Below are 23,960 nucleotides of genomic sequence, written 5' to 3' on the forward strand. Positions count from 1 at the left end.
GCAATGAGACAACTTGAAGCAGCTTTTGGTTCCTTTAGTAATGAAGTTGAATACAAAGTACGTCTTATTAACACTAATGATTGTGTAATAATTATTTTTATAATGATTTGGTAATTTAAATAAAATATTACTTACAGCATACCATCGATACCCCAGCTTACGATCCGATTCAAGCTAATATAGACAATCCGCTCTTCCGTACTCTCAACTGCGAGTCTAAATCAAAGAGAAAAGAGTTTCGTTTCAGAGAGCGACAAAGAATTGCAGCAATTGAAGCTGAAAAAGGCAAAAAAATAGTTGAGGTAATTTATTTAAACAAAATTTTATTTTTTAGATTTTATATACAGTTATTAATTTTTTTAACATTAATTTTCTTACATTAAAATTAGTCTACACCAGAACAACGTCCAATGCGTGAGCTTAAACCGATTCGAAGCCATAGTGTCCTAGCCACTCTTGCAGACGATGATCATCCTAAAGTTGATAACGATGTGCGTCCTCAAGAAATCATGGGTGAAAACGAAGAACAGAAACTAAAAGTGAGCAACGGTCATAATGAGATAAAGAACGGAACTGAAGATAAAACAATCGAAGAAAATTCGTCGAATCCTATTAATAATTTCGATCAATTATCAGTTGAAAATAACTTTGATGATATTGCAAAGCAGCTTGAACTTTTGTCTCAGAAAGAAAATGAAATTCAACGACAACGACGAGCATTATTGGAGAAAATGTCAGAAAAAGCTACTCAACAACGAATTACTAGCGAATTCCCTTTAGAGAAAAAAAGTAATGAATCTGATTATAAAAATCCTTTCAAGAACAACAGCAATGATCCGGTGATTAATAAACCAAGTTATTCACTGACATTAGAAAGATCTTTTGTTCCTGTTGAAAGTGAAATTGATCTAAAATTAGCCGATGTTGTAGCTAACAACCCTCCAAAAGCAGCGTTCGAATTATCATCACATCTTCAATCATCTGCGTGGAATGTTGTAACTAAAAGTAAATTAAATTCATCAAATAGCTCAACCACTTCAAAGATCTCAACACCAAAATCAGCGGAAGTTCCCGTGGCACATCCAATAGTTCAACCTGTAGCACAATTAGCGACTCAAACTCCTTCCATTGAAGAAAATTCATCAGTTACTCCTTCATCAGAGTGGACTACTGTCTCTCGGTCAAGAAGAGGGTCAAATTTAGTAGATTCAACTCGAAAACTTCAAACATCACGAGAATCTTCGCCGATCCCTGAAGCTGTTTGGCGTAGAGCAACTGGATTAAAAAAGATGTCGAGCTCTGAATCTCAATCAATTTCATCATCAGTTCATGAAACTACATCCTGGCGTAAATTAGATGATTTAAAAGAGCCTTTATCAACAACTGAATCAGTACAATTGAATGTTGAAAAATTACATGAAGCATCATCAGAACATAAAGATTTGACCTGGCCAAAAGTAGCTGCGCAAAAAGAGCCACCATCAACATTAAAATTAAAATCGTGGAATAATAGTGAATCTCGAGAAATTTCACCAGAACGTGAAGAAACACCGTGGAATAAAGTTGCTACACTCAGAGAAACTTCAATAATGCCAGAATCAACGCCATGGACAGTAATGACAAGATCTAAAAAAGTTTCTTCATCTCAGCAATGTACTCAGTGGAAGCTAGCACCTGAAACAGTTGAAACAATAGAATTTACTGGACCATCAACGGCTGATATGATTGATTCACTGAAAAAGTCTAAATTTTCTCACTTGGTTTCGTCTGACAAAGATTCTAAATCAAATGAAACTTTGCCCGCATCTGGTTCGAGTTTAATCGACTCAAAGCCCAAGGTTAAACCAGTTTTGAGAGATTCTAGTGAAAAATCTACTTTGGTGTCTAGAACAATTACACCGTCAAGTGTATCATCAAGTTACAGCACTATGGCGAAAATAACTAAAGACAAGCCTTCAGAAAATCCAACAATGAAAACTATGTCTTCATCAAACGAATTTTTGCCGATACCTCGTCGTTCTAAAATTTCTTCATTGCTTAATTCGCAAATCCTCAACAGATTTCCAGCTCCTGGAGCAGGACGTGGAATAATCCATACCGTGGATGAAATGAAACACAAGAAGAATGACATACTTTCACGCAGATTACGTCCAGGATCAGCAAGCAGTTTTTGTTCAAGTTTTGATCAAATTGATATCGAAGGTGTTTATGGATATGAAGAAACAGTTTAATTATTCATACAGAGGTTTAACTATTTATCACTATTTTCTGAGTTTTTTCCTTATTACTGGAGTTATCATTATTCTTATAGTTATCATTATATTTATTATTTTTTATTTTGTTCCAAATCGTTAAGACGTCAAATTTCTCATTGTTCATTACATTCCGAGTTTTTAAAGCTTGAAAATAATTATTAATTTATATACTGCTTACAACCGTTAAAATTAATAATCTATGTAAAACATAGTTATTGATAAATAAAGAATTAATTAGTTTTTTTTTTTCAAATAAATATTTTTTGTTTACTTAATATGTACTTATTCCCCGAAGCACGTTTTATATGTGCAATAAAACACGCATTAAGCTATTTTTATTACGACTCTCATTGTTTAAAATCATATTATAAAATAATTACAGAAAATGTATTAATTTTCAAAAAATAATTAACAGAAGATTCAGGTGGTGTTTAAAAGTTTTAAAAAAAATGAAGATAGAATAGTTAAATTTTAAAAAGATTAAGGCAAATAATTAGATATAAGCAGATAAAAAATTATCTTTTTCGCATGACTTACGGTCAATTAATTAAAAGAAATTAAATCAAAGGAATTTAATTTTTACTCTAAATTATCATTAAACTGGACGGGTTTTCACTGTATCGTATTTGTGAAAGCCATACGCAATTTCACCGGACTTATAGGTCATGTACTTTAAGATTTATTTGAATAATAAATGGTTTTTGGTACTTTACTATGTTAATTTATTTTTTATTTCAATTAATTTTAAGATAAAAATAGTTTGCGTACGAATATTTAGTTATAAATACACAAATAAATATAAAGATAATTTTAGTTTACATATAAGGTAAAAGCCCCAATATATGATCATGTACCAGTATATGATCACTCCATGTATTTGTATATCTATATTCACAAATATCATGACTGGTACATGATCATATATTGGGGCTTTTACCTTAATAATAATAATTAATAATAAATAACAAAGTAGACATATTAACAATTTTTATCTGACATTAACATGCAATTTAATCATATTCTAACATTCTGCTGCTTATGCAGATTTATTAACTTCACTATCTAAACATTATTTTTTTTAATTTCAAGCCATTTTCATTTTCAATTGGCACAATTAACAGATTAAATTGCATCTAACATTCTATAAGCAATATGGACTTTTGTATAAATTTCCTTACGAGTCAAAGCTAAAATTAAAAACGTAAATTACATAATTGAGACAATTGGTTAGAAAAAAATAATGCGAAAATTTCTAATAATATTCTTAACTGATTAAATCAATCATATATATTAGAAGAAATGTCTACTCCACTCTAACGCACATATTAACTAATTAAAAATAATAAGTCTAATGTATTTAAATAATAATTGTACTGTTAAATCTCATCAATGATGGCGTTGCCCAAAATACTAATTAATCAAATTATATGTATGTAAGATCATTAAAATTGCAATTCACTATCTTTCGTATAAAATTATAAAAATATTATAGACATATTCTTAAAAATTTTACTTTAAATAAAATTTTATAATTTATTATAATAAACTACTAAGCTAATTGTTTATTTATTGCGGAAATTAAATCCTACTACTTGATTGAGATTCTTTATTTTTAGTCTAATAAAGTTAAGCAGTAGAACAAAAAAGTTTACAATCCTGTTTGTGGTATTTAGTAATTAACAATCAAAAAATGAAAAACATTACTGCAAAGCTCTACATAAATAGCTATTTATATATTATTATACTAGTTATTGAATGATTTAATCTAAGCATGTACTTAAATATTATGCAGTAATGAGGTATAAACTTTAGATTACATACTTTCATTTGAAAATGCACATGATTATAAGCTTTAACTATTAATTTTGTTTAAAAATTTGGTTCGTTTTCAAACTCTGGCACTAGTCAACTTAAATAATCAATATCGTAATTTTTTGCGTCAAAAATGACTTCAATTAATAAATTCCGACGCAAATTTATAATATGGAAAAATTTATCGTCCAAGAAAATCACTTTGATCATTTACCAAAAAATGATAAACAAACGCGGCTTTTTTACGATCAAATGTTGCTTGAGTAAGGCGATTTCTCTGGTTACGGTCTTCTCTACTGCGTGGTGGATCACGTAAAAATATTGAGCCAAACAACGTGGCTAAAATTATAAAATAAAAGTGTTAATAAACAAAATCATAATGATAAAAATTTTTACAAGAATATTATTTTTAAACATACCAAGAGTTTTCGCATCTAATCCATTGTCCTGCGAATGGTTCAAAAGTTCTTGCAAAAAGGCCGAAATATATAGAAATACAGTCCTTCTTATTTCAGGTAATTGCATAACTAACTGTAATAAAATAAATTAATATTCAGAAATAAATATTGATAATAAAATTTTTAATTAATTGTTTACTTGTTTGCACTGCAGATAATTCGTAGCTGCCGATAAACAGACGCTGTGTAAATTGTATGGTACTAAAGGCTCAGCAGTTGATTCTAGAAGTAACAATAAAGCCTCTGCTGCAGAGTGTACAGTTCCAGCTAATTAAATAATGTTAAGAAATAAATATTTAAAAAATATAAGATACAATAACAAATTATTTTTAATAAAGGATACGCATAGGATCTTGACTGCCGATATCCAACCAATCTCTAATTAAAATCAATTCACTGTGCAATCCTGGAGTTTCAAATAATCCAGGCGTTTTGATACCATGCCGATATAATCGATCAACAAGTAACCAGACTTCTTTGGGCACCGGGTATGGTTCTTGAGTTGGATTTTTGTTATTCTCCTGAAATTATTATCGTTGAAATATTTTGAAAAAAATTAGTAATAAATACTAATAAAATACCAATTCCATTATACGGCCAATAGGAATTTCTCTGATAGGCACAGGTATGTGTACCAAAGCTTCCATGGAAGAACCAAAGCAACTTCGCTCATAAACACCAGTCACAGTGATAAAAATATCTTTACCACCTTCAAGATGCAAAACTAAAATATCATAAAGCTTATCTTCACCGGAATTTAATTTACATGCTGATTTTTTGTCAACGTAAACTTCTAACTTTATATCACATTTTTCACCTGAAAGAAATAAACATTTGAAATAAAATTTAAAAATAAAAATAATAACTGATTGTACAAAAATAGTGTATTGTGTAAATACCTGGCTTTATAAACCCAGTATAAGGCTCAATATGTAACCAATCTTTACAATAATTGGTATCATCTAATTTTTTAATAAACTCAAACTGTACGGGTACTTGTCCGGTGTTTGCAATTATAAGTTCTTTGCTGCTCGGCTCAAGAAATTTTAAAACGTCGAATATTATTTCTGTAGTATCAACCATAACTTGTGGCAAGAATTCATTTTCTAATTTATCTAATTTTTTCATAACTTCTTCGTGAATTTTTCGATATTTTGTCATATCAATAACACGTATCTACAGTTGAAAAAAAAAATTTTTTTTAAGATTAATTAATGAATTAATTAAATGAATAAATAAATAAAAATGAAAATTTATTTTACCTGTGCATCAAAAATAGCACTAACTGGCTTGTGATCCGAAATACGTAATTCTGGATGACTACGATATTCAATGGATGTAATGGCATCACCTTTCCAAAGTACACGATCGCACCATGCGGGCGCTCTACCTTTTTCGCTATTTAAATTAAAGTAATTCATGCGTCAATTAAAGATTACGTAAATTATTTGTCAACAATATTTATGATTTTAAGTAACTTTGTCACGAACCTCGAGTCCCAATTATCGGTACCAGGATCATACTTATAAGTAGGCTTAAACTTTATGTCAGCTTCTTTAAAGCCTTGAAGTACTTTCCCTAATTTACGCTGCTGTCCTAATTGATCTAACGCCAATACTGGCGCATAATTTCCAATAGTTATATATTGCTTAGCTGTTAAAACATCCATTTCCGTTATCCGGTAATTTAAATCACCCAACCAGTAAATTTGACTGTAACATTCATTTTACTTAGTAAATAATATTGTTTCAATCCTTACACAGTAGATTATTTCTTACTCGTGATCTTTAAAACTTTTCGCTGGAACGTGATTTGAAAATGAAAGTCTGGTACAAATGTCAGCATAATCTTGATTTCGCCGTTCATATTCTTCGCAATGAGCTGCTAAATGAGCATTTACGAAACATACAGATGTATTATGAATCAAGCAACTTACTGCTACTCCACCTTTATTACCCTATCAAGAAAAAAAAGACATCCATTGTATTTGAAGTAAATTTTTTTTTTTTACAGAAATAATTAAATTATCTTAAGAAATAGTTACCAATTTTCCCATTATGCCTGTACCAACAGTATCAACAGAAATACTTTTTATAAATGGTACTTGAGCTTCCTGAGCGAAAATAATTAGCAACATACCGACGAGGCGTACTATTGCTATTTGTTTATAAACACCTTTAGGATGTAAAGATTTGGTAACAATTTGTCTGTTGAAAAAAATACATTTTATTTATTATATTTTAAAAATAATTATAGGTAACTATAATTAAAATAAAATACCTCCACTCTTCTTCACGAGGTGTGTCGTTAAATAAAAAAGCTTCTTTACTTAAATCTAATTCTTGAAAGCCAATAGCATAAATATCTGGTGGTACTTGATCGTTACTCAGCCATTCATCTAATGCAACATCATTTGGTGATTGTCCATTAACATTCCATGTACCAATAAAAATTCTATAAATTCAAAAGTTGGAGTAAAAAATTCAAATTTTTTTTGTATTCCGATTATCAAATTAATAAATACCTCAAGGTTTCAGTGTACGTGTAATCATCTTCCTTGCATGCCATTTGATAACGCACCACCGATTCCCTCGCTGCTACTGGAGTTTTACCACTAGCAATGTTTCGTCTTGGAACTACCAAATCTGGACTCTCGAGTTCTACTAGCTGTAAAAATGAATTATTTAGATATAACTTCATAAACACAACAAAATTAGCAAAATTACTTACTGGATCAGCCATTTCGCGTAAATCACCAGCACCGCTGTTTAAGCTTCGAGTACTACCGGTCAATTTTTGTATCCACAAGAAATCAACCGCCGAATTTTTATTTTTTTGATAAACTATAAAAAAAAAAGTTAAATGACTAATCATTATCAACGTGCTTTAAATTTTTTATCATTAGCCGCGTAATCATTTGCAGCGAGTGTTACAAAATTACTGTAGTATACTATACTATAAGCTATTGACTGAGTCAGCTGTATAAATTATTATTATTAGGTGTATTAATTTCAAGTTACTATGTAAAGCAAACAAAACAGTAAAATAAAAAATTAAAAACCTTCGATAGCACGAAATATTTCTGAAACCAATGCACTGGTTCCTACTCCTGGTTTCAATTCAAAGATTAATCTCTGTTTTCTTGATGACACGTTTAAAAATACATCCAGTCCTTCCTGCTGTTGGCTTCCAGTGTCTATTTTAAATTAACTAATTAGTACCCCAATTTTATATATATGTAAAATATGTGAATGATTAATTTTATATTATAATATAAAAATTTTTTTACCAATATCACATTTGAATTCTTGATCAATTGGAAGCACTCGTTCAATAGTAAGATCACTATAAACTTGCGGTGGATTCCTAGACGTAAGTAAAATAACTAAAGCGTGAGTAGGTCCTTTGTTGACTAGAGCCAGAAGTCTTGAAGCTTTAACCCATCCTTGCATCAATGACGCTTCCATCGTCTTTATTATTATTATTAAACATCAATTTGTGAATTAAGGACTCAAAAATATAAATAAATTTTTAACGTAAGCATATAAGTATATACATAAACAAAGGATACAATTACCACTGTTTCACCAGAGGTAAATTTTGATTGAACGATTGATATTTGTTCACGTGAAGCCATTGTTGGTATTGTTATTTCTCAATAATCTACTATTCACTAATATTTAACTGATGTAATATTATTATAGATGGATAAATATATATTCTTAAAGTATATATTTTAATTATCTTCTTGTTATTATTCCTTTTCTTACCTGGACAGTAAAAATAATTTGACTAGGTGTGGTTCATGCTATGTTGAACAACAACATTTTAATCTGTAAATAATAAAAAAATATTAATTGTTATTTTAAATCAATGAAAATCAAATCTTATTTATGACGAAGGATTTTTAATTAAAACAGTAAATATACGTAAATAGTTGAAATAAATATTACCTCAGTGTAAAATACTTTGACGTCTTACTGGTAAACGTCATTAGATTTTATCTAATTAAGTAATAGTTTTTTGCAAATCAAATAAATTAATTATAAAATTGTATAATAGTTTTTCTAACCAAAAATAACGTGGAGTTTAATACACAACTCTGACAGGAGCTGGAGTGCCATAATAAACACATTTAATAAGCGGGTAAAAATAGGAGTATTTTAAACCCTTACTGATTTTATGCTTGTACACTTTTTCTCGTCATTTTAATCCAATCATGTAATTATATATTATTTATATAATTTTCAGTTACACACTATGCAAGTAACAAAATACGTTTTAACTTAATAAACTCGGGGAATCTTCCGTAAGAAAAATATTTTTGGTTAAATGTGTGTAAAGTAATCATTGAAAATATTGACATAATAAATATATATATATAAAAAAAAACTTTTTTTATTCCATGTTTATTATTTTTTTTATTTTAATACACTCTTATCATGAGTTGGTAAGAACGACACTTGTAAGTTTTTTTTTTTTTTTTTTTTTTGAGTGAGAGAATAAGAGAATAAGAGAACTTGTCATGTGCAACCATGTCTTTTTGTTTAAACTTTTGATACTGAAATCAATATCATAATTTTCTTTTTTTTTCCAATCAATAAATAATTTAAAATTTTTTTTTTTATTTGGGACAATTACGTCTTTAAATTTTTTATCGGAATTTTTCAAATTGTTAAAAATAATTTATTTCTTGAGGAAAAAAAAAACAAATAATGTCACTGAAGTTGATAGGCATTAGAAATTTTTTCAGAATTTTATAGCAATGAAATTATTATAAAAAAAAATTCTACATGTGAAAATTAATAAAAATTATAAGTGAAAATTTTTAAAAGCATTTTTTATTCCAATTGATTTGTTATAAAAATTGACAGCTGACAGCTAACTTCAGTATCATAATAAATAATAGATATTTTAATACTGCGAACTTTATTACCAATATTCAATATGTAAAAATTAAATAGTAGTATCACCAGAATTTAACGCTTAAATTTAATTAAACATTGTTAACTATCGTTGATATAGACCTTATTTATATGACAAGTTACCTCTAAATTTTCTATCAAATGTAGTACGTATAAATTTCATTTAAAAATGTGTTTGAATAATAATAAAATACTCACGAAATAGTGCTTACGAAGATAAGAATTTACAATATTGAAATGTATTTGAAAAAGTAGGAATGTCATGAATTACAAAATCATATCGAACAATACATGATATCTGACTAATGTATTGTAATGATAATATTATTTTCAAACACCAGATGTTGAAGTTTTCATTTGGTTTTTACTTATAATAAAGTATATTGAAAAATGATCGAACCATTATTAAAGAAGTTATGAGCAACAAATAAAAAAAATAACACCGAAACTATCTATTAAATTTACTTAAAATAAAAAAATATTCAACACAGTCGAGTATCAAAAATTTTATTTATTAATCAAAAAAATCGATAAGTACAATGATTATGATCGATGGCAAATGGCATAAAATGATTAAATAAAAGAAAAAAAATGTAAGTAATAAAAAAAAAAATCATTGAACTTGAGAGGAGATAAGTCGTTGAATTTAAATGAATATTTTAAATCTTAATCGAAACGTGAGAAAGTACTTTATTACGGTTAGTTTTACTCAACCGGAACAAAAAAAAAAAAAAGAAAGAAATACAATGAATCAATCATTGCATTAAACTTTTATCCTTACTTAACTGTTCGTATTTGTATTAATTAAAAATTACGATATAAACGTGTAAAATCGCGATCAACGTAAAATTTATATCCTAAACTTAATTTATGTAGCATTAATTTTATTTATTTAATACTAGCTACTAATCAAAATTGAAAACCACCCTGTGGTGCACTTTCGGATGTTTGAAAATTAAATTGATTGCCATTTTCTTGCGGTACAATCTGTTGGTTCTCATCATCCTGTAACAAATTATGATTATTAAGTTATCTCTCGTACACAAATAATAAATAAATATAAATAAGGCAATAAATAAGTTAGTTACCCCTTCAGAGAAGAAAGCATCAATCATAGCTAGAGCCTTTTGATAAACTTTCTCATTCTCGTGGTTCTGAAGTGCTTCTAACTTATCAAGTCCACCATTTTCTTCGATCATTATCGCGATGCTCTCAATCTGGCCCATTTTGTCAGCAGCATTGAGGATGTTTGTTAATCCATCAAGCACAACCATAACAGTTTTATAATCTTTAGCATCTAATAAGTTACAGAATGGTGTAAGCACGCCGTTTTGTACTAGTATAACTAATTGTTCTACGGTTCCACCGGATGTCAAATTAGTAACTGCCCAGGCAGCTTCTTTTTGAGATTTAAAATCGCCCTAAAATTATAATAATTCATATAATATAAACACACATCGATAAACAATAGATAAATTAGATTAGTATAATAATAATTAATTGAAAACATAGAAAAAAAAAATTAATTACATAAGCAAGAACGTGGACCAACGGTGTAATTATACCAGCATCAATGACGTGCTGAATTTGTTTAGAGTTTCCAGCAGTAATGTTACTAATTGTCCAGGCAGCTTCTTTAACGATGTTGGAGCGTTTGTGGGTCAACAGAGAACACAATTTCTCCAATCCACCAGCAACAATAATAGCGTCTGTCTGCACATCATTTCCAGTGACAATGTTTCCTACAGCTCTCAGTGCCGGTGTCAGGACGGTAACTTCTTCCGAACCCAACAATCTAACGAGTTTTGGAACCACTCCGCTGTCCAATACAGTTTGGATGTTTTCATTGCTTCCATCGGTTAAGTATGACAATGCCCAGCAAGCGTCAGCAAGAACATCAGTATCTCCAGTATCCAAAAGTGCGCATAAAGCTGGTAATGCAGTTTTAACGATCTCGAATGGTGGTGGTGGATTTTTGTTTCGGCACAAATTTGATAAAGTCCAGACGATATTTCTGATAAAGCTCAGCTGTAATTGAGTAACAGTAATAAATTAATCAATTTTCTCGTGAAGTCATAAAATTATTAAATAAATAATAAGTGTAATAATAAAAAAACACCATTCGGCCACACCCAAAATGGAAGGTAGATTTTACAGAATGAAATTCTTAAAAAAATAACATACATAAGTCGGTTGTACTACACATTGCCTGAAAATGGCTCAATTGCATTCTTAACTTTAATAAAATAACTAAAAATGGTTAAAAAGTCAATGTTATAAACTTCAAATAAAAGGCGATTTCACGAGCTTTCACATGAATTTATCAAAAATTAGCTATCTATTTTCAATTAAAAGTTATAGATCAATGAAGTGACCGAAAACGCGATTTTCAATATTTTGAAAATTTTAAATGGCCGCCATTTTTAAACTAATTGATCGATTTTGCTCATCTTCGAACTCGTTCCAGATAATTACCCAAAGAATATGTGTACCAAGTTTCATCTAAATTCGTTGAGAGTTTTAGACGCTATCGTGTTTACAAGCCGCGTTATATTACACACACACACACACACACATATATATAGATATATATATTAACTTTTGAACCAATGCTAATTTTGAGCCTTACTCGACTACATAAGAGATACAATAAGGGCCAATGCAATAGATAGATTTATACGAAATCTACCTGAAATTGAAATTCATACGTACTCCAGATTCAGGTTTGAGCAGCGAAATAAGAATTGGCATACACCCGTTTTGCAAAACAAGGTCACGAGTAGTTGGTCCATCTCCAGCGATGTTACCAAGAGCCCAGACAGCTTGTTCAGCGACATTCTGAGCTGGTGACTTAAGTAACTCGATAAGCTTTGGGATGGCGCCGTTATTAATTACAATGTGAGTTTGCTCAGATGTGCCAGATGCTACGTTTGTCAATGCCCATGCTGCTTCGAATTGGAGCGCTGGACTGTGATTAAATAAACATAAAAAATTAATTTGTTGTCATTAAATGGATGAATTAATTAAATGTCAATAGATATACTTGTGGGTATGACTCAAAAACTCAACACAACGTGGAACAATGCCCTGGTTGATCATGGTATCAATTGGCGGATGTTTCTCCCGACTAAGCATTTTTCTGCAGTTCTGAGTAGCTTGCAGCTGTAAGTGGGGGTCGCTGCTGTTCATGCCAGTGACAATCTCTTCAATTGTCATCAGTACTGGTGACTGTACTGATGATTCTGGAGACTTTGGAGATGACTCAATAGCCTCGATTGTGATGTTACGACGCTTGAGAAGCTGATCATCACGGCGCGCTTTGCGGAGCTCAATTGACACTTCATTTCTCCTACGTCTGGCATCCTGAAAATTTATAATTAATTAATAATCAAGTCATGATACTGCTATTTATTTATTTAATCAATTTTTTATTAATTTAAATGTAAAAACTATAATTAATAGTTTAATATGTATTAATTCTTACTTCTGACTTGTTGTGATATTTGAATTTAGCCAGGCGGCTAGCATTCATGGCATCTTGATCTGCAGCTGGCATCGTGAAACTCAGGCAACAATACCTACACAATTTCTATACTATTAAAATGTCTATGTGTGTGTATGTATGGGTAATTATAAGTAAAATGTCTGCTTTGTAAGGTTATATTTTTCTAGATTTATTTTAATAAAATAAATGATTATTTTAAGTATGACATCGATTGATAAAAACTCGAGTAAAAAAAACGTATTAATAAAATAATTTTCGGTGTACTAAAAATTTACATTGATGATTTTTCTTCAATTTTCAAAACTCGTTTATAATTTTTAATTAGTAATTAGTTTAGTTTAAATTGTTTAATTAGATCGAAGTATATCAATAATCAAGAACAATTTGTATTTTTTGTTAAAATTGAAAAAGAAAAATCGTTGTATTTTGTAACGGTCGACACGATGACCATGATTCAAAAAAAACGTTTCATTGTGCGTTAATAAATGCAATTTTATAATAAGCAGTATGATGTAATAAAAAGATGATTAAGTAATATTTACCGTTAGTGAATAATTAAATAGTTGGATGAATAATTATTTGTTGTAAATTAACAAAATAGCGTTATTTAAGACAATTTTTATAAGAAGTAAAAATAAATGCCGTTTACTAAAGACTCTTTCTGCGTTATACCCAAACCCAAGTTCACTTTATTCTCTCGCTGTTGTAGCCGTTTTTTTCACAAACTATAGTATGAAGCAGCGCATCTGTCGTTTTCAGAATAACTTTCGCTTTCATAAACCAGATGGATAACTATCAGTAGCGCGGTAAAATTAATATGACACAATAATTAGCAAACACTTGAAAATTTTTTGATTTTTTGTAAAAAAAAAAAATATTTCTAGAAAAATATTTTTCAAAAATTACATTTATAATTTTTTGAAGCTTCTAAAGACAGAATTTTTTTAAATAAAATTTTCTTGTTATGATTAATTTGTTAAATAAATTGTAAAAATTATCAGATGTCTTTCAATTTCAATATCATAAATTAATTCACATTTTATTAAATCTTTAGAGATAAACTATGGAAATTAATTTAGCAGATATTTGATAGTTTTTAGGATTTTTGTAACAAATGAATCACGGAAAAATAATGAGAAAAAGAATTTACATCTAGAAATTAAAAACGCAATTTTTCAGAACGAATTTGTTTGTTAAATAAAATTAAAAAATGATCAAATGCTAATTTTAATGTCATTCATAAATTAATGATCACAATCTGGAAAAATAAATACTTCAATTAATGTTTTTTTTTTATTTGAAATAAAAATTAAACAGATGAAAATTTTTCAGGTAAATATTTTATTGGTAATTGTAAATCGTTACAATTATTCTATACCTAATATAAAATAATTTTTAAATGAGTATTTAATGATTAAACAATAATTTTTTAAATATTAATCAACAATACAATTAGACATCCGATATTACATAAAATATCTGAAGTTGGTAAATTATTTATAAATTAATAAGTACTGTACAATAGAAAAAATTATTTACGTAATTCAGAAGGATTTGTATTTAAAAATTACTTTAAATATTTAATACATTGATTTAAAGATTGGCAACTTAGTTTTGTATCAAAAAATAATTATTTATATTAAAAATACATAAGTCAAATTTAATATAAAGCTGCGTTAACTTTATAATCTTTTGAAAAATTAACAATTATTAATATTTGTAATTTTATTACTAATATTATAGTAAATGCAAAGAAAATTATTGTATAACAAAATATGATATATATAAGGCACAGTAGTTGATATTTTTTTAGTTATCCGATCAAAATAAGTATACGTTATTAAAAATTTATAGTTTTGATAATTGTACTATAATATATCCTATCAGTGTGCGTAAATCGAAGCAATATTAATGCAACATTTAAATATAAATTTTAACTAAAAATTAAATAATAAGTATCTACGTCGTTATTTTGAATTTGCTCTATTAACGTAATTTTTACCTAGCGTATAGCTTGAATATAGCGGGAACTGTAATATTAACCCTTCAGTACCCACGTTCTTTTTAGTGTCTCACTTGCACTGCAGCGACATCCTATAAGTTGAATGTTGTTGCGTGAGAAAAATTCTCATAGCGAGGATACTGAAGGGTTAAACTAACAGCTCAGAATATAATTACTTTGAGAAATATAATTTATTTTTTTGTGATGTAAAAGCAAAATATTTCTCAATTAATTACTAGCATTGTAGCTTAGCCAACTATAATTGATACGAAGAATTATATTTTTATGTTGTTCTTAAAGTTTTTAAGACTTACTATCGAATTTTTTTAACTATGAAATAATTATTGTCTCTATTCAGGTGAAATTTTTTAACATCTCGTATCCTATAACTATAACAACTGTTATAATTAATCGTCGTATTAAGATAAATGAATATAATTAAATTCACGTGATACAAGATTCGACGGTTTTTTTGACAGCATCTCGGGCATATGGGATGTACGATAATGAATACCATGTCATTGCTAATGACTGTATAATTATAAACAGAAGTGCTAATCCAGCCTTTTCAAGCTGTAAATTTAAAAAAGTAAAAATTGTTATATATCAAACAGTCTTTTATATATTATTTATGTTGTGCATTGATAGTAGATTATATTTTTATTTTAATTACCTTTAGAGCAGCATATAGTGTCATCGCTAAAGATATAAATACTATCAATGTAGCTATTATTCTTGTCGATGCAAACATTTTTTTTAATTGATTCATCGGACCCATCAAAAAACACGTACTGAAATGATTTAAAATATTTAAAAAAAAAAAATGGAAAAAAGTCATTCATTAATACAGTGAACTAAATATTAAAAATTATGAAGTAAAAATTTGTTTCTAATTTTAATTGCTTAACAAGGAAGTTCTGATTATTTTTTTTTCTTTGTTTGTTTTTTTTTTTTTTTTTTTTTTTACTGATAATATTGATAATGATACTAATAATAAATATTTAAATTACTATGATAATTAATTATTATATAATTTACCTCAACAGTGAAACAATATTTCCAAGTGTATAGAAAACAGCGAAAACAGTCAAGCCTTTGTGTAAAAATAAGGCAAATGAACCGAGGAATGTTAAGAGAATACCGATGATAAAACATATAGCGAATCCTTTTATTCGCGTAGACCAACTTAAAGTTGTACCATCTGATATCTAAAAAACAAATCCTTTATTATATTACAGTTCTTTTTTTAAATACATACAAGTGAATAATTTAATAAATTAAAAGTGAATAATTATTGGTTCTTGGAGAAAAAAACTCACCAGATAGTCACTTTCATGCTAGTAGCATAAAATTTACAATATATAATATACAAATATATTTATGAAATATAGTAGTATTTAAAAATATAAAATAAAATAAAATATTCATACCTGAGTCATAATTCCACTCTCCTCGTCACACTGATCATGACCACTTAATGCTCTCCTCAATTTATCCATTATTGTTTATATTATATTGCGGTATATTTTTTTATTTTACAAACAGCTTACTTTCTCCGAGAACCTGTTGAATAGACACACAAAATTATTGAGTGAAACTACAAGTTAATCTTCGTATAAACTAACTCAAAAATAAATTATATACCAAGCTAATTGATAATGGTTATTATTAATATTGTAATATTGTAAGGTTATTATTACACAGATAAGAGTTCATACGTATGTTCAAATTAAATATAAAACGTAAATATGAATCACTGCTTGAAAATTAAAAAATAACAACATTAGAATTTTATTTCTTATCTATCATTAAATAAAATCATTTAAGAATTATTTTAATTAATAAAAAAAATTTTTTTATCGTGTTTACCTTTTGGATGATAAATTTGACAGATGTTTTTTTTTATGATAATAATTAACATGTACAAGTTCGCTCGTATTGAACTTCAATGTGGAAAAATTCCTGAGACTGGAATAATTCCATCGCTTTGTTTGAGGTTAAAAAAATAGCGCCCTGAAGTTTGCTATTTGATCAAATTCAAAATAGAAATAGTTCACTGATCAACCAACTATATATTTTTATCATAGAATAGTAACTTAAAATAATAAAAATAAAATTATTTCTTAAAATTAAATAAAATAATGCGAAATTACTAGAAAATCAATCGTTAAAATAATTTAAGATTTTTATTTAAAAAATATAAAAGAATATCAATACTAAAATGTCACTTTGTTATTTTTCATATACAAAATTAAACTATAATTATGATAAATTATTTATTATTTACTTTTGATTTGATTTATTACCCAATTTATAAAATATATTTATAATCAAGTAAATAGAATTTTCTGATTAAAAAAATTTTTATGATTATTTTTTTAGTACATAATAAACTAATACTTTACAATGAACATTTTTTAAACCTAGTCTCTAAAAGTAAAAAATTTCTTGATTTATCAGTGTGTAAAAACATGTTTTACATAATTTTAAATACTTAGTTACTTTAATTTTAACATTTATATAATATTAATTGTATGTTTCATTATTTTCAAAAAATAGAACTTGGAATTACGGCAATTTTTCCTGACGTTAGCAGTCACTTGACCATTTTTTAATTTTATTTAACAAACAGATTTGTTCCAAAAAAAATTGAATTTCAATTTTTTTTAATTTTTAGATTTCAATTTTTTTTTGCCATAATTTATTTATTAAAAAAATTATTAAATATCTGCTAAATCAATTGTCATAAATTTTTGTTGTAAATTCTTCAACCGCGTGGTAATTTTCATATACTATTCATATACTATTATTTCCTTGGGTTGGCCGTGCGCGTGTTCCGAAACTTGATCGTAACCAACTTCGTAGCGCGTGTATATTCAAAGTATATGTGGTGTACGAGTAGCGCCTACCTACATATACATTACTAACCCATACATAACAGTTTATACAAAGTGAATAAGTGGATTAAATCGGCTGTATATGTCTGTTTACTTTTAATAATAATTTTCTAATAAAATATAATTTGAAATAAATAAATTTAATATTATTTTTTAAAAAACCATGGCTCATCATTACGTTGTGACTGCACACAAACCCACAGCAGTAAATGCTTGTGTTACCGGTAAAAAATTACCCATTTAACCTTCAATTTGAATACCTATATTATATCTATGTACAATTTACCTCCAACTATATTTAATGACAATAAATTACATTATTATTATTATTATTATTATTATTATTATTATTATTATTATTATTATTATTATTATTATTATTATTATTATTATTATTATTATTATTATTATTATTATTATTATTATTATTATTTTATTTCAGGTAATTTCACATCTCCAACAGATTTAAATTTGATTCTCGCAAAAAATATGCGACTGGAAATTTATCTAGTAACACCAGAAGGTTTGCGACCGTTGAAGGAAGTCGGAATTTATGGCAAAATTGCAGAGATCAAATTTTTTCGTCCTCCTGTAATTTTACTTTATTATTTCAACTCAATCATCAATTCTAGATGACTAAAAACTATTTTCACAAATTATTTCACTAACTAAATATTTATTTTTATTATTTCCAGCATGAAAAGAAAGATTTACTGTTTTTGTTAACCTATCGCTACAATGCTATGATATTGGAATGCATTGGCACAGGCGAGGACATAGAAATAATAACAAAAGCACATGGAAACGTAGCTGACAGAATAGGACGTCCATCAGACACCGGAATAAAAGCTGTTATTGACCCGAAAGCAAGAGTAATCGGTTTAAGACTCTACGATGGGTTGTTTAAAATAATTCCCCTGGACAAGGATAATCCCGAGCTGAAAGCTTCGTCAATTAGAATGGATGAGCAGAGTGTACAAGACCTGGACTTTTTGCATGGCTGTGCTAATCCAACGCTTATTATAATCCACCAGGACATCAATGGGTGTCACGTTAAAACCCACGAAATATCATTGCGAGATAAAGAGTTCGTAAAGACTCCTTGGAAACAGGACAATGTTGAGCGCGAAGCAATGATGGTTATACCCGTACCATCGCCAATTTGTGGGGCTATTGTTATAGGACAAGAAAGTATCCTATACCACGACGGGACCGCTTATGTAGCAGTTGTCCCTCCAATTATTAAATACAGCACAATAACTTGCTACGCACGAGTCGACGCGCAAGGACTGAGATATTTACTTGGTGATTTAGCTGGTCACCTTTTCATGTTATTTTTAGAACAAGAGAAGCGACCAGACGGTACGTCTGTCATTAAAGATCTCAAGGTTGAGTTACTAGGTGAAGTTAGTATACCTGACTGCATAACTTATCTTGACAATGGAGTCATTTTCGTTGGCAGCAGAATGGGTGATTCTCAATTGATTAAATTAATCACCAAAGCCGATGAAAATGGTTCTTATTGTGTCGTTATGGAGACATTCACCAATTTGGCGCCAATTGTAGACATGGCTATCGTCGACTTGGAACGCCAAGGTCAGGGTCAAATGGTTACTTGCTCGGGAGCTTTCAAGGAAGGTTCATTGAGGATTATCAGAAATGGTATAGGTATTCAAGAGCATGCCAGCATTGATTTACCAGGTATAAAAGGGATGTGGGCGCTGAAAGTAGGTGGTGGTAATTTTGATAATACCCTGGTTCTTTCATTCGTCGGACAAACGAGAATATTGATGCTCAATGGAGAAGAAGTTGAAGAAACAGATATACCTGGTTTCGTAGCTGATGAACAGACATTCCACACGGGAAATGTTTCAAGTGATTTATTTATCCAGATAACTCCATCTTCCGCGCGGTTGATCTCCAGTGAGTCCAAGTCGGTGGTGTCTGAGTGGGAGCCTACAAATAAACGCACAATAAGCGTTGTAGCTTGCAACGGCAGACAAGTACTCTGTGCCACTGGTAATGACTTATTTTATATGGAAATAGTTAACGATAAGATAATACCCAAAGGTTTCAGTACTTTGCAACACGAGGTTGCTTGTCTGGACATTTCACCACTGGATGGCTGTAATGAAGCCACTATTGCTACTGTAGGCTTATGGACGGATATATCAATAAGAATTCTGACGTTGCCGGCTTTGGAGGAGATCAACAAGGAATTATTGGGTGGTGAGATAATTCCTCGGTCTGTTTTAATGACTTGCTTCGAAGGAAACACTTATTTACTTTGTGCTCTGGGTGATGGTAGTATGTATTACTTTACCTTGCAAAAGGACACAGGCTTGCTGTCAGACAAGAAGAAAGTAACACTAGGTACCCAGCCGACTGTACTGCGTACATTTAGATCGCTTTCAACGACTAATGTCTTCGCGTGCTCTGATCGTCCTACAGTGATCTACTCGTCGAACCACAAATTGGTGTTCAGTAACGTTAATCTCAAAGAAGTCAATCATATGTGCTCACTAAATGCCGAGTCTTATCCAGACAGCTTGGCTCTGGCTACTGACAGTACTGTTACTATTGGTACCATCGACGAAATTCAAAAGTTACATATTAGAACAGTTCCATTAGGTGAGTCCCCCAGACGAATCACATATCAAGAGTCTTCCCAGACATTCGGTGTCGTGACAATGCGTGTTGACGTTCAAGAAAGCAACGGTGTGAGTATTGTACGTCCGTCAGCTTCCACTCAAGCTGCTTCGACGTCAAACAGCAACCACGTGGTGTCTCACAACAAACCCGGTCATACTTCAGCGAGTGAGATCGGTCAAGATGTGGAAATTCACAATCTTCTGATTATTGATCAACATACCTTCGAGGTTCTTCATGCTCACACTTTGATACCCAATGAATACGCGATGTCGCTGCTTTCAACAAAATTGGGCGAGGATCCTACGTCGTACTTTATCGTAGGAACTGCTCTTGTAAATCCTGATGAAACAGAACCTAAGATGGGCAGAATATTAATGTACCATTGGAATGATGGAAAGTTACAACAGGTAGCTGAAAAAGAAATAAAAGGATCTTGTTACTCGTTGGTTGAATTCAATGGGAAATTACTTGCGAGTATCAACAGTACTGTCAGACTGTTTGAGTGGACTGCGGAGAAAGAATTAAGACTTGAGTGCAGTCATTTCAATAATATTATCGCTCTGTTTTTGAAGACTAAAGGCGATTTTGTGTTAGTCGGGGATTTGATGAGATCTTTCACGTTATTGCAGTATAAAACAATGGAGGGCAGTTTTGAAGAGATTGCTAGGGATTATAATCCTAACTGGATGACTGCTATTGAAATCCTCGACGATGACACTTTCCTGGGTGCGGAAAACAGCTATAACTTATTTGTTTGCCAAAAAGACAGTGCTGCGGCTTCAGAGGAGGAACGACAGCAGATGCAGGAGGTTGGACAGTTTCATCTTGGGGACATGGTGAATGTTTTCCGTCATGGTTCGCTGGTGATGCAACATCTTGGGGAATCCAGCACACCCACTCAAGGCTGCGTTCTCTTTGGCACCGTTTGCGGGGCTATTGGATTGGTAACACAAATACCGCCCGGTTTTTACGAATTTCTACGCAATCTCGAGGACAAACTGACGACTGTTATCAAGAGTGTAGGAAAAATAGAACACAATTTTTGGCGGAGTTTCAATACTGAATTAAAAGTTGAAGCTTGCGAAGGTTTTGTTGACGGCGACTTGATTGAAAGTTTCTTAGATTTAAGTCAAGAAAAAATGGCTGAAGTAGCAATGGGTCTTACGGTAAATTTTTAAATTAATTATTTATAACAATTATTCAGTGTACTAATTTGATATTTTTTTTTATTTCTATGTAAAATTTTTATTTTTAATTATTTAACTTATATTTATAATTTATAAATTGTTAAGTAACATAGTTATTTTGTTTATACATATTACGGGTTTATTACATATATTAATATATATTATTGTTAATAATTGTTTTATTTTTTTATTTTTTTACAGATTGATGATGGCAGTGGAATGAAGAAAGAAGCAACGGTAGACGATTTGGTAAAAATAGTCGAAGACTTGACAAGGATACATTGAAGACTCAATTAAATAAGTTGATAAAGTTAATTAATAAAAATAAAATAAACTATTTAATTAAAAACGTGGATGCGCCTCTAATTACAACAAAAATCAATACTACATTTAATAACATTTTTTTATAACAAAAAATATGAGAATATAAACTGAAAAGACGTGTGTGATAAATGATTTTGTTGTTTTTGTGAGTAAAAAAGTCAGAAAAATTGAAAAAAAAATAAAAAAAAAAAAGACCGTTGTACAAAGTTGGTACAAAGGTATATTATTAGCTTTATACCTTTCTATAACTTATAGAAACTGTAAAAAAATAAAAAAAAATTAATTACATAAAATTGAGCATATAATTCATTATTAAAAGGTGACAATTGCTTGTAATTATAAAATTATGTAGTACAATAATTATTTTTTAGTGGTAAAAACTGCATTTGCAGCGGCAGCCGCAGCTGCAGCGTTACCAGTTGATCCAACGGCTTTCAGTGTTTCTGGATCAAAAATCCAATTGCGTAAAAGCTCAATACCCTGACCAGTCATTCCACTAGCTTCGATTACCGTTATCTTCTGACTCACTTCACGTATTAAACGATTAAAATGTAGCATTAACAATGCCTCATTACGCATTTGTCGATATGATAAATCCATTTTGCCAAGTACAAAACAAATTTTAACATGCTGAAGCTTTGGTTCCACTAACAGTGAATATAAAAGTACACCGGCTGCGCTTATTTGACATAAATTACTTGCATCTACTACATAAATAATTTTATGCACCTGTTGAATTTTTTTCCTTAATTTATTTATAAACCTTAAGTATTTTTCTACAGCACTAATTTTATTTTAATCCCAAAAGTATTTTTTTTTTAATTACTTAGAAATTGAAAAAACTTTACAAGTCTTAATGACTTGAATTTTAATTTTAAAAAATTTTATTTATTAATTTAGTGCCGTAGAAATTATAATTAAATAATATTTTAAACGAACAATTTACCCTGTCAAAATAATGATGCCAAATAGGCGCCATACTGCCCCCAATTTCTCTAACAATAATATCAAAATGTCCATCATCACTTTTTATTGTAAAAAGATTAATTCCATTAGTGGGTACAGTATGAGATGCATCGTCTATTTTTTCATCACCTTGCAATCTTTTCATTAACAAAGTTTTTCCAGACTTAGCGGGACCAAGGCACAAACACATAACTGTATTTATTTATCTTAAAATATTTTTTTTTTTTTTAAAGTGTTAAATATATAATTTAATTTTGCATAAGTAAATATACAGCAGCATCAAAGGTCTTACGAGGACATTGTTCTATCGATCAAACAATATTTGTACGTTATTTACGTATCAAATAGGTCATTTAAGCGCATTTGTAGTAAGAAAAAGAATATAAACAATATTATAAAGAAATTTTACTATTATTCTTATATATTTTTTTAAATTATCTAATTATTTATGTTTTTTGTAATCTACTTACTGCCAAAGAGAAAGTATATTACATTTTATAAAACAATTAAAACTGTTAAATATTTTATAGTAATAATAATAATAATAATTATAATAGTAATAATAGTCACAGTTACAATACAATCATTATCAATTACATTAATGATAATAATAATAAAAAATTCTATGACGAGAGTAATTCGGAATTAATAATAATAATTAGTTAATAACAATGTTGAAAACAAATACTGCATCAACTGATTGTTGATAAAAATTGTCCTAGGGTCAAAGTAGTTTTCACTAGAAAACTTTTTATACACGTTTGTTTTCTTTTTTGTACAAAGATTAAAATGTCTTATGTGCATAAGGTTTTTATGTACAATATTACACTTTGTATTACTTAGTTTAGTTTTTCACTTATTTGCGGAATAGATCGTCTTGTACGATTATTTAAAGTAATAATGATTACAATATGAGAAAGAACAAGAGTGATCGTTTGTTGACTAGATGTTCCAGGCACTTTGATGGGAGCATTCGT

The 23,960-nt window shown here is 29.3% G+C and overlaps 6 protein-coding genes across 8 annotated transcripts; 2 read left to right on the top strand and 4 right to left on the bottom strand.

Moving 5' to 3' along the window:
• Positions 1–28: 28 nt before the first annotated feature.
• LOC123274624 (serine-rich adhesin for platelets-like) lies at positions 29–2,407 on the top strand. The gene is made up of 3 exons (XM_044742325.1): positions 29–57; positions 138–302; positions 390–2,407. Exon 3 carries the CDS (start codon positions 411–413, stop codon positions 2,229–2,231), a length of 1,821 nt encoding a protein of 606 aa, XP_044598260.1. The 5' UTR covers positions 29–57; positions 138–302; positions 390–410; the 3' UTR covers positions 2,232–2,407.
• A 1,389-nt stretch (positions 2,408–3,796) lies between these two features.
• LOC123274625 (inositol polyphosphate 5-phosphatase OCRL) lies at positions 3,797–8,885 on the bottom strand. Of its 2 annotated transcripts, none has more exons than XM_044742327.1 (18): positions 8,479–8,885; positions 8,296–8,358; positions 8,097–8,198; positions 7,815–7,995; positions 7,587–7,721; positions 7,256–7,368; positions 7,050–7,192; positions 6,806–6,979; positions 6,570–6,732; positions 6,304–6,482; positions 6,016–6,237; positions 5,788–5,923; positions 5,425–5,701; positions 5,107–5,342; positions 4,869–5,046; positions 4,665–4,792; positions 4,487–4,598; positions 3,797–4,406 (listed from the first exon to the last, which is right to left on the bottom strand). In XM_044742327.1, exons 3-18 carry the CDS (start codon positions 8,160–8,162, stop codon positions 4,249–4,251), a joined length of 2,601 nt encoding a protein of 866 aa, XP_044598262.1. In that variant the 5' UTR covers positions 8,163–8,198; positions 8,296–8,358; positions 8,479–8,885; the 3' UTR covers positions 3,797–4,248. The 2 variants fall into 2 exon arrangements, with proteins under 2 accessions (XP_044598262.1, XP_044598261.1); XM_044742326.1 differs by having other exon boundaries at positions 8,097–8,209.
• Positions 8,886–9,946: 1,061 nt separating this feature from the next.
• LOC123274626 (importin subunit alpha) lies at positions 9,947–13,709 on the bottom strand. The gene is made up of 7 exons (XM_044742328.1): positions 13,498–13,709; positions 12,935–13,028; positions 12,494–12,813; positions 12,163–12,418; positions 10,981–11,478; positions 10,539–10,871; positions 9,947–10,455 (listed from the first exon to the last, which is right to left on the bottom strand). Exons 2-7 carry the CDS (start codon positions 13,004–13,006, stop codon positions 10,360–10,362), a joined length of 1,575 nt encoding a protein of 524 aa, XP_044598263.1. The 5' UTR covers positions 13,007–13,028; positions 13,498–13,709; the 3' UTR covers positions 9,947–10,359.
• Positions 13,710–14,572: 863 nt separating this feature from the next.
• LOC123274627 (vesicle transport protein SFT2A) lies at positions 14,573–16,985 on the bottom strand. Of its 2 annotated transcripts, XM_044742329.1 has the most exons (6): positions 16,827–16,985; positions 16,388–16,520; positions 16,277–16,294; positions 15,996–16,165; positions 15,631–15,748; positions 14,573–15,530 (listed from the first exon to the last, which is right to left on the bottom strand). In XM_044742329.1, the coding sequence occupies exons 2-6, from the start codon at positions 16,454–16,456 to the stop codon at positions 15,402–15,404; spliced, it is 504 nt and encodes a 167-aa protein (XP_044598264.1). In that variant the 5' UTR covers positions 16,457–16,520; positions 16,827–16,985; the 3' UTR covers positions 14,573–15,401. The 2 variants fall into 2 exon arrangements, with proteins under 2 accessions (XP_044598264.1, XP_044598265.1); XM_044742330.1 differs by lacking the exon at positions 16,277–16,294.
• Positions 16,986–17,857: 872 nt separating this feature from the next.
• On the top strand, positions 17,858–22,146 carry LOC123274630 (DNA damage-binding protein 1). Its single transcript, XM_044742336.1, has 4 exons — positions 17,858–18,078; positions 18,297–18,445; positions 18,550–21,672; positions 21,895–22,146. Exons 1-4 carry the CDS (start codon positions 18,018–18,020, stop codon positions 21,976–21,978), a joined length of 3,417 nt encoding a protein of 1,138 aa, XP_044598271.1. The 5' UTR covers positions 17,858–18,017; the 3' UTR covers positions 21,979–22,146.
• A 113-nt stretch (positions 22,147–22,259) lies between these two features.
• Positions 22,260–23,819, bottom strand: LOC123274631 (ADP-ribosylation factor-like protein 16). The gene is made up of 2 exons (XM_044742337.1): positions 22,964–23,819; positions 22,260–22,746 (listed from the first exon to the last, which is right to left on the bottom strand). Exons 1-2 carry the CDS (start codon positions 23,171–23,173, stop codon positions 22,378–22,380), a joined length of 579 nt encoding a protein of 192 aa, XP_044598272.1. The 5' UTR covers positions 23,174–23,819; the 3' UTR covers positions 22,260–22,377.
• Positions 23,820–23,960: the final 141 nt, after the last annotated feature.

The sequence above is a fragment of the Cotesia glomerata genome, unplaced genomic scaffold, assembly GCF_020080835.1.
Source record: "Cotesia glomerata isolate CgM1 unplaced genomic scaffold, MPM_Cglom_v2.3 scaffold_48, whole genome shotgun sequence".
Taxonomy (NCBI): domain Eukaryota; kingdom Metazoa; phylum Arthropoda; class Insecta; order Hymenoptera; family Braconidae; genus Cotesia; species Cotesia glomerata.

What these genes read in the sequence shown, in the direction of transcription:
- LOC123274624 (XM_044742325.1), top strand. Translation starts at nt 411, where the DNA reads ATGCGTGAGCTTAAACCGATTCGAAGCCATAGTGTCCTAGCCACTCTT.
- LOC123274631 (XM_044742337.1), bottom strand. Translation starts at nt 23,173, where the DNA reads ATGTGTTTGTGCCTTGGTCCCGCTAAGTCTGGAAAAACTTTGTTAATG. An exon ending in GGCATCATTATTTTGACAGG is followed by an intron (nt 22,747 to 22,963) that starts GTAAATTGTTCG and finishes AAAATTCAACAG; the next exon opens with GTGCATAAAATTATTTATGT.
- LOC123274627 (XM_044742329.1), bottom strand. Translation starts at nt 16,456, where the DNA reads ATGGATAAATTGAGGAGAGCATTAAGTGGTCATGATCAGTGTGACGAG. An exon ending in AATATTGTTTCACTGTTGAG is followed by an intron (nt 15,749 to 15,995) that starts GTAAATTATATA and finishes AAATCATTTCAG; the next exon opens with TACGTGTTTTTTGATGGGTC. An exon ending in CACTATATGCTGCTCTAAAG is followed by an intron (nt 15,531 to 15,630) that starts GTAATTAAAATA and finishes TTAAATTTACAG; the next exon opens with CTTGAAAAGGCTGGATTAGC.
- LOC123274625 (XM_044742327.1), bottom strand. Translation starts at nt 8,162, where the DNA reads ATGGCTTCACGTGAACAAATATCAATCGTTCAATCAAAATTTACCTCT. An exon ending in CCTCGTGAAGAAGAGTGGAG is followed by an intron (nt 6,733 to 6,805) that starts GTATTTTATTTT and finishes TTTTTTCAACAG; the next exon opens with ACAAATTGTTACCAAATCTT. An exon ending in TTGGCCGTATAATGGAATTG is followed by an intron (nt 5,047 to 5,106) that starts GTATTTTATTAG and finishes TAATAATTTCAG; the next exon opens with GAGAATAACAAAAATCCAAC.
- LOC123274626 (XM_044742328.1), bottom strand. Translation starts at nt 13,006, where the DNA reads ATGCCAGCTGCAGATCAAGATGCCATGAATGCTAGCCGCCTGGCTAAA. An exon ending in AATATCACAACAAGTCAGAA is followed by an intron (nt 12,814 to 12,934) that starts GTAAGAATTAAT and finishes ATAAATTTTCAG; the next exon opens with GATGCCAGACGTAGGAGAAA. An exon ending in TTTTTGAGTCATACCCACAA is followed by an intron (nt 12,419 to 12,493) that starts GTATATCTATTG and finishes ATTTAATCACAG; the next exon opens with TCCAGCGCTCCAATTCGAAG.
- LOC123274630 (XM_044742336.1), top strand. Translation starts at nt 18,018, where the DNA reads ATGGCTCATCATTACGTTGTGACTGCACACAAACCCACAGCAGTAAAT. An exon ending in AGTAAATGCTTGTGTTACCG is followed by an intron (nt 18,079 to 18,296) that starts GTAAAAAATTAC and finishes ATTTTATTTCAG; the next exon opens with GTAATTTCACATCTCCAACA. An exon ending in TCAAATTTTTTCGTCCTCCT is followed by an intron (nt 18,446 to 18,549) that starts GTAATTTTACTT and finishes TATTATTTCCAG; the next exon opens with CATGAAAAGAAAGATTTACT.